General features: G+C 54.8%; 1 protein-coding gene across 1 annotated transcript in view; it reads right to left on the bottom strand.

Moving 5' to 3' along the window:
- Positions 1-2,814, bottom strand: part of CHMP6 (charged multivesicular body protein 6) — a gene marked incomplete at its 5' end in the record, with an annotated part of 10,963 nt that extends 8,149 nt beyond the window's left edge. The window contains one exon of the mRNA XM_011992620.1: positions 2,794-2,814. Within this exon, the coding sequence (XP_011848010.1) occupies positions 2,794-2,814 (21 nt within the window). The remainder of the gene's footprint in view (positions 1-2,793) is intronic.
- Between the last annotated feature and the right edge of the window lie 6,178 nt (positions 2,815-8,992).

Below are 8,992 nucleotides of genomic sequence, written 5' to 3'. Positions count from 1 at the left end.
GCGAACACCGCGGCCTCCTTGGACCCGTACAGAGAAGTGGCACGGATACCTGGATGTTAGGGCCTGGGATGTTCTAAATGACGTGTTTCCGTGCACCCTTCTGGTGCAGGTGAAGGGGAAAATTTCTTATCTCCTAATTAGATGGAATCCTTTTAGATTAACATAATTCAGCTTCCTCAGGCTTTCAGGAATCTTGTGCAGGAATGACTGCCCCCACTGGTTCTGAACACAAAATGCTGCATTTAGTGACGTGATAGCCAACATTTTGCACTTTCTTTTTATTTTTTATTTTTTTTTCGAGATGGAGTACTGCTCTGTCGCCCAGGGTGGAGTGCAGGGGCATGATCTCGGCTCACTACAACCTCTGCCTCCCAGCTTCAGGTGATTTTCCTGCCTCAGTCTCCTGAGTAGCTGGGACCACAGGTGCCTGCCGCCACGCCTGGCTAATTTCTGTTAGTAGAGACAGGGTTTCACCATATTGGTCAGGCTGGTCTTGAACTCCTGACCTTGTGATCCATCCACCTCGGCCTCCCAAAGTGCTGGGATTACCGGCGTGAACCACCGCGCCCGGCCGTTTTGCACTTTAAAGTGTTCCCTGAAATGCACCCAGCAGCGCCCCTTCACCCAGCCTTTGAGCCCTGGGATCTCCCCTCTTCCACTGCGCTGCTCCCTGTCTGTAGATCAGTGCCAGGAGGAGCCCAGCATGGCCAGGCTCAACTTCTCCTTCCCAGGAATCATGGCTGCATCCCCCACAGAAGCATTCTTCTCTGGGGGGCTAAGAAACATGCGAAGGGGGATAAGGGATAAAAGGGAGAAGCCACCTGCTTCCAGCCTCTGGTTCCCACCTGAGTATCCTGGCTGTGGTTCCCCAGCATTCACTAAGTGTCATAGAAAAGCACTCAGCCGAGGATGGCTTGAGGCTAGGAGTTCAAGACCAGCCCGGCAACATAGCAAGACCCCGTCCCTACAAAAAATATAACAAATAACATCAAAAGGAGAATAATTATCACCTGTTCCAAACCTTTGGACTCCAGAAGGTGAGGGGGCCCCTGAATTTTTGTGGGGTTCATCTCCCACCCTCTGATTTGTCTCACTAAGACATCTGCAGTCCTTTTTCCTTGGTGTCCATGGGGACATTGGGATAAAAAAAAGACTTGCTACTCCCTGCTCCTTATGCAGGGGGAAGAGCTGGGTAGAGAAGGCGTGGTCCCTGGCTAGGGATTCCCCCACCGCCTGTGCCCACAAACCTGGGTAAGGACAGGGATTTTTGTTCTCCTGCCCAAATGTTGCATTTCCAGAGACCACCCTGGCCTGCCACGCCCCCATCCTGTGCCTATAAAATCCCCAGGACTCTAGCAGACAGACACACAAGTGGCTGGACATCAAGAGCAACACATTGGCTGGACGTCGAGAGGGTGTGGAGGAGAGCATGCTGTTGCTCTGGGAGGCCACTGGCCGTAGAATGGGGTGGAGTTTGGCCAGGACGATCGGAGAGAGCCCGGGCTGCTCAGTGGTCCCGCTCCAGGGGAAAACCCTCCCACTCCATCCCCTTCTGGCTTCCCCCGTCTGCTGAGAGCTACCTGCACTCAATAAAACCTTGCACCCATTCTCCAGGCCCAGACATGATCCGATTCTTCCGGTCCACCAAGGCAAGCACCTGGGATTCAGAAAGCCTGTCCTTGTGATAAGGAAGGGGGTCTAATTGAGCTGGTTAACACAAGCCGCCTACAGACGGCTAAACTAAAAGAGCACCCTGTAACACACGCCCTCTGGGGCCTCCGGAGCTATAAGCATCCACTGCTAGTCACTGCCCGTCTGTATGCTCCCCCAGAGGTTTGAGCAGTGGGCACTGAAGAGGCAAGCCGCTCCCGCTGTTGCACGCCCTGCGAGGGGGACAAGGGAACCTTTGCTGTTCCACTCGGATCTGATGAGTGTGCATCAGTGGATCAGTGTGATGTTCGAGGACGCCGGGCGATGAAGATCTGTGGCAGGCACTCCGAGTCGGGGAGCTGTGACGGTGTACTGCTGGCCAGGTCTGGTAAAAGCAAAGGCTTCTGTTGATCTTTGCAAACTGGTATAGAGGGAAAAAAGCATTAGGCAAGTCGCTAGCTGGGTACCAGGTGCCAGGGGAGTGTGTTCATTTGTTGTAGAAAAGATATTCCTGATGGGGCAGCAGCTACTGGGATGACTGCGACTGATTAAATTCTCCACAATCCCTGTTATTCTCTAAGACCCGTCTGACCTCTGCACAGACCTGAGAGGTGAGTGACACAGGTTGGACCTTTGTCCCCGCCCAAATCTCAGGTTGAAATATCATCTCCAGTGTTGGAGGTGGGGCCTGGTGGGAGATGACCAGATCACGGGGGCAGCTTCCTCATGAATGGTTTAGCATCACCCTCCTGGTGCTGTCCTCGTGACGGCGAGTGAGGTCTTGTGAGGTCTGGCCACTGTCTCTCGTTCCTGCTTTTGCCACGTGACATGCCTGCTCTCGCTTCACCTTCCACCGTGAGTCAAAGCTCCTTCAGGTCTCCCCGCAAGCTGAGCAGGTGCTGGGGCTGTGCCTGTACAGCCTGCAGAACCGGGAGCCAATTAAACCTCTCTCTTTTCACCCTGTCGCCCAGGCTGGAGTGCAGTCAGTGGCGCGATCTCGGCTCACTGCAAGTTCCGCCTCCAGGGTTCGCGCCATTCTCTTGCCTCAGCCTCCCAAGTAGGTGGGACTGCAGGTGCCCACCACCATGCCCGGCTAATTTTGTTTTTGTATTTTTAATAGAGATGGGGTTTCACCGTGTTAGCCAGGATGGTCTCGATCTCCTGACTTTGTGATCTGCTGGCCTCGGCCTCTCAGTGTGCTGGGATTATAGGCGTGAGCCATTGTGCCCAGCCATTAAACCTCTTCTTTGGCCAGGTGCGGTGGTTCACACCTGTAATCCCAGCACACTGGGAGGCTGAGGCAGGTGGATCACTTGAGCTCAGGAGTTCGAGACCAGCCTGACCAATGTGGTGAAACCCTGTCTCTACTAAAAATACAAAAATTAGCTGGGCGTGGTGGTGCATGTCTATAAGCCCAGCTACTCAGGAGGCTGAGGCTAGAGAATTGCTTGAACCTGGGAGGCGGAGGTTGCAGTGAGCAGAGATTGTGCCACTGCACTCCAGCATGGGAGACGGAGCGAGACTGTCTCAAAAGAAAGGAAAAAAACAAACTCCTTTTTTTTTTTTTTTTTTAAAGACGAAGTCTCGCTCAGTCACCCAGGCTGGAGTGCAGTGGCACGAACTCGGCTCACTGCAACCTCTGCCTCCCAGGTTCAAGCAATTCTCCTGTCTCAGCCTCCCGAGCAGCTGGGCCTACAGGCCCGTGCCACCACACCCGGCTAATGTTTTTATATTTTTATTAGATACGGGGTTTCACCATGTCGGTCAGGCTGGTCTCAAACTCCTGACCTCAGGTGATCCGCCTGCCTCGGCCTCCCAGAGTGATGGGATTACAGGTGTGAGCTGCCGCGCCCAGCTGGTCTTTTCACTCTCTGATGGAGGCACTCATCTCTGCAGTTCCCAGGGGTTCAGTATTGTTTTGAGTTTCCTGTCCTGGCACAGGGGAAGTTCTCGTGGCTTCCACTGTACCCTTATAAGAGGCCACGTGCGCGCGGTGGCTCAAGCCTGTAATCCCAGCACTTTGGGAGGCCGAGACGGGCGGATCACGAGGTCAGGAGATCGAGACCATCCTGGCTAACACGGTGAAACCCCGTCTCTACTAAAAATATAAAAAACTAGCCGGGCGAGGTGGCGGGCGCCTGTAGTCCCAGCTACTCGGGAGGCTGAGGCAGGAGAATGGCGGGAACCCGGGAGGCGGAGCTTGCAGTGAGCTGAGATCGCGCCACTGCACTCCAGCCTGGGCGACAGAGCGAGACTCAGTCTCAAAAAAAAAAAAAAAAAAAAAGAGGCCACGTGCGGAGTGTGCCCATGGCCATGTGCCCCTTATTCAATTACACATTCAAGAACTGGGGACAAACTAGAGGGTGGATCAACGTGCTCAACTGGCCCCTGGGAGTCAGACATGGGCTGAGGCTCCACCTTTCATCTCATGACCGAAAATCCCCCTTTGATTGGTGGTTCACAGTGTTTTTTTGAGTCATCAGAAATTGGCATCGGTCTGGCCAGGTGCAGTGGCTCACATCTGTAATCCCAGCGCTTTGGGAGGCCGAGGAGGGTGGATCACCTGAGGTCAGGAGTTCCACATCAGCCTGGCATAGTGAAACTTCGTCTCTACAAAACTACAAAAATTAGTGGGGCATGGTGGTGTGTGCCTGTAATAGCAGCTACTTGGGAGGCTGAGGCAGGAGAATTGCTTGAACTTGGAGGTGGAGGTTGCAGTGAGCTGAGATCGCACCACTGCACTCCAGCCCGGGCGATAGCACGATACTCCATCTCAAAAAAAAAAAAAAAGAAAAAGAAATTGGAATCCATTTGATGCCAGTGTCTTGTCATTCCTGAGACTCTTGAGTATTTCCCTCCCCCTGTTACATGTTACTTTGGTAAACAGGTGCAGGTCCCTTAGGGGGAGTCTTCCCGTGGCTTTGCTGCTGTACTCCTCGCAGCAATGCTTCAGGGGTCTCCCTCAAGGAACCTGCCCCCCACTCACGGGCTCCAAGTCTGTGAATTGGCTCAGCCTGGAAACTGGTGAGAGGCCGTGGCTGTCCACTGTGGTGACTCAAATCAGGTTTGGCCGCCAGACCCAGAGTTTTGTTTCTGTTGCGTAAGACAAACGGCACTCTAGTCTGCCAACCCTTTGTTTCATCGGGGCACTGTGATTCGCCGGAGGCCCCTGCAGGCCGTGGCACCCTGAGCGCCAGTTCCTCCTGCCGCCGCTGGCGCACACAGCCCCCATGGGACCTGACGGCGGCGGGTGCCTCCTGTCCTGCTGCTGCTCTGGGATGTGTCACCCCATGGAGATCAAGGAGCCCATCTCAGTCGGGGCACCCCTCTCCCCATGGTCACACTTGGCCTACGAAGGACAGCAGTAGCAGGACTTTTCAGGGTGCAGGGGCTCCCCTCGCCCGGGTGTTGCTCAGGTCCGGGAAGGTGGTGCTCCTGAACCTGCGGGGCGTGGCTGGGTGTGGGCGTGCAGGCCACACTCACGGACTGCCCCTGTCCTTGGACCTTCGGATTCTCTCCTCCACAGCAGGCCGTGGAGGCTCTGGGGTCTTGGACTCGTGACCTGCGGGCCTCTGGGTCTCAGCTTCAGCCGTCACACAAGGGAGCTCTTAGCTGATACCGGGCAGAGCCCGCAAGGCCCCCAGATCAGGGACTTCAGCCCCCTCTAGCGTTTGGATTCGGCGTTCTCAGTCCAAACCCCGAATCCACTCCCATAGGTTCTCCCCAGGTTCCCAGCAATATCTATCTGAAATATCTCTGAATTCCTGTAGCATGGAAGCCACGGTTTGCCAGACTACAGCCTGTGGGCCACATCCGGCCTGGAATCCACATCCGGCCTGGAATCTATTTTTTTGTACAGCCTTTGAGTTAAGAGTGGATTTTACATTTCTTAAGGATTGTAAAACACACACACACACACACACACACACACACACACACACACAATAACAACACCGAAAAGGCAGGGGAACGGAGGAGGGAGAAGGAGAAGAGTGAGAGCAAGGTGGCCAGAGGCCGAGCGAGGTGGCCAGAGGCCGCATGTGGCTCACGGAGCCTGATATTTACTGTTTGATTTTTTTTTTTTTTTTTGAGACGGAGTCTCGCTCTGTCACCCAGGCTGGAGTGCAGTGGTGCGATCTCGGCTCACTGCAACCTCTGCCTCCCAGCTTCAAGCGATTCTCCTGCCTCAGCCTCCCGAGTAGCTGGGATTACAGGCACCTGCCATCATGCCCAGCTAATTTTTTTTTTTTTTTTTTGTATTTTTGGTAGAGATGGAGTTTCACCATGTTGACCAGGCTGATCACAAACTTCTCACCTCAGGTGATCTGCCCACCTCGATCTCCCAAAGTGCTGGGATTACAGGCAGGAGCCACCGCACCCGGGCGCTGTTTAGTCTCTTACAGAAAAAATTCCCAAGCCCCCACATGAACTATTGTCTCCTGTGTCATGCTGTCCCGGATCCCTAAGGTTTGATGCTAATTGTAGGCCTCGTGGCAACAGGAGGTGGCTGCTGTGCTGGCTTGGGGAGGACAGGTAACCTCTCGCGAGGGTCTCACAGGTGGGCTCAGAGGGTTTTCAAACTCAGGAGCATCAGCAACCTCAGCCACCACCACTCCCACTGGCAAGGGAGCCTCGGGGCACCCTGGCAGGAGCAGATCGTGAGTTCTGCGGGGTTCCGGGCGCCGCCTCCAACCTGGGTCAGGGGTGCCGTCCTGTCAGCGTTCTGCCTCTCAAGTGAGGCCACCGGCAAGGCTGTGCGCTCGGCTGACACTGTGATCAGGTGATGCACAGGACTGAACATTGTGTTTGATTTTCAGCAATGTCAGCCCTGTAGGGACAAGAAACAGCAGCTCCTGTGGGGGCTGCCACGAACATTCTCTGCCTCTCAGCTGCCCCGAGGTCTGGGAGGAGCTGCTCCTGCCAGCCATCTGATTGCTGTGAACCCCCAGTGCGTGGAGGAGGAACCCCCAATCCGCAGCCCTGGGGCATCCTTGCTGTTCTGCTCTGAAGGGCAGCAGCCGCTTGGGCACCCCAGCACCAGCCTCATCCAGCCCTTTCTTTCACCCAACCAGAGGCCACAGCAAATCCACTGTGAAGCGGGGCCTGGCACCCCGTTTCCCATTGGCAGGAAGCTCAGCCAGGCATTCACACCCTACGGACGATGCAAACAGTCCCCAGATGCCCTGCTGGGACCCTCCTCGTGCTAATTCTGCACCATTAGGTTCCAGGCAGGAGACAGACACCACACCAGCAATTTGAACAGGAACATTTAATATAAAGAATCATAAACTGGAAAAGGATGTGTCACTATTAAAAGGTTACAAGAGAACTCGGAGGAATACAGGAATAGCAGTGCCAGAAGCAGCATGTGTTTCTAGGACAGACAGGGAGCACACGGGAAGAAACCAAGAACCTGGAAGAACATTCCGCCGCAAGGCTGGGCCTGGCTCTGCTGGACCTTGCAGGCTGCCCCTGCCCACGGTGGAGGAAGTTGCCCTGGGCTCTGCCGGAACCTGCAGGCTGTCCTACCCGTGGCGGAGGAAGTCACCCTGGGCTCTGCCGGAACCTGCAGGCTGTCCTACCCGTGGTGGAGGAAATCGCCCTGGGCTCTGCCGGAACCTGCAGGCTGTCCTACCCGTGGTGGAGGAAGTCGCCCTGGGCTCTGCCGGAACCTGCAGGCTGTCCTACCCGTGGTGGAGGAAGTTGCCCTGGGCTCTGCTGGAACCTGCAGGGTGTCCTACCTGTGGCAGAGGAAGTTGCTGCAGGGCGAGAGCCAAGCCGTCTGCAGGGAGCCCACCTGTTGGCCGAGAAACTCGCTGAGGGGTGCATCTGGGCCAGAGCTTTTCCCGCAGAAACTCCTGCCAGGTGCTTGATAATCCTGCTGGGGAGTGCGACAGACGGGCGGTGGCTGCGAGAAGCAGCCCATGGGTGGTGGAGACTCACGGAGGAGTCACCCGCACACAGAGCCACTGGCAGCTTCAGCAAGGAAGGGGCCAGACAGGGAGGCCCCTTTCTCTGCCAGGCCTTGCTGCAACCTCCAGCGCCCTCTCCTGTCAAAGCCTCACGCTGAGCCGGCCCGTAGAGGAGAAATGTTTACAGGGTGCAGCTCCACCAGCACAAAGCAGGCTTAGGAAGGGTGGATTTGGAGCTGAGGGGTGGCAGTGGCACACTGCCAAGCCTTTAATTATGGCAGCAGTGGTGCCATGTCACTTCCAAGATCAGGTCATAAAAGAGGACACAAGGCTGGGTGTGCTGGTTCACACCTGTAATCCCAGCACTTTGGGAGGCTGAGGCAGGAGGATTGTTTGAGCTCAGGAGTTCAAGACCAGCCTGGGCAAGTCAGTGAGACCCCCCATCTCTATTTAAAAAGAAAAAAAAGATGGCTGGGCATGGTGGCTCATGCCTGTAATCCCAGCACTTTAGGAGGCCGAGGTGGACAGATCACTCAAGGTCAGGGGTTCGAGATAATCCTGGCAAACATGGTGAAACCCCGTCTCTACTAAAAATACAAAAATTAGCTGACGTGGTGGTGCACATCTGTAGTCCCAGCTACTTGGGAGGCTGAGGCAGGAGAATTGCTTGAACCTGGGAGGAGGAGGTTGTAGTGAGTTGAGATTGCGCCACTGCACTCCAGCCTGCACAACACAGTGAGACTCCATCTCAAAAAACTAAACTAAACTAAATTAAAATAAGACACAGTGTTTACCTGGTGTCTCCTGGACTCTCATTCTTGGAACTCAGTCACCAAGTCAGGAGGAGCCAAGCAGCCCCCGGAGAAGCCCCCATGGCAGGAACCGCCCGTTGGCACCACCTGGCCAGGCATGGGATGAGCCTTCTTAGAAGGGAATGTTCTAGTCCCCTCATCAGCTGATCCACCCCAGCTGATGTCACATGGAGCAGAGACGAGCCTTCTCTGGGGTACTTTGCCTAAATCACAGATTTGTGAGCAAAATAACTGTTTGTTATTGTTTTAAGCCACTGAGTTTTGGGGTGACTTGTTACACAGCAAAAGATGACCAGAGCAATGGTTGTAGGTGCTTAGAGAAGGCAGCGGGAAGATTTGAAGGCATCGGCGTCTGCCCGTCCATGGAGAGGCATGTTCTCCCCTTTATTTGGGGGCCCAGTCCTGGGACTGGTTGGGCCGGGGAACTGGCAGGGGGTCACCACTCTCCATTAGGGTATTTCATGGCAGGTCTGGTTTTTTTCTTTTTTCTTTTTCTTTCTTTCTTTTCTTTTCTTTTTTTTTTTTTGTGAAACAGTCTCGTTCTATTGCCCAGGCTGGAGTGCAGTGGCATGATCTTGCCTCACTGCAGCCTCTGCCTCCCAGGTTCAAGTGATTCTC

The sequence above is a fragment of the Mandrillus leucophaeus genome, unplaced genomic scaffold (genome assembly GCF_000951045.1).
Source record: "Mandrillus leucophaeus isolate KB7577 unplaced genomic scaffold, Mleu.le_1.0 Scaffold1, whole genome shotgun sequence".
In the NCBI taxonomy this organism is placed as follows: domain Eukaryota; kingdom Metazoa; phylum Chordata; class Mammalia; order Primates; family Cercopithecidae; genus Mandrillus; species Mandrillus leucophaeus.
Note: the sequence above shows the minus strand (reverse complement) of the source record. Positions and strands in the feature narration are given on the sequence as shown.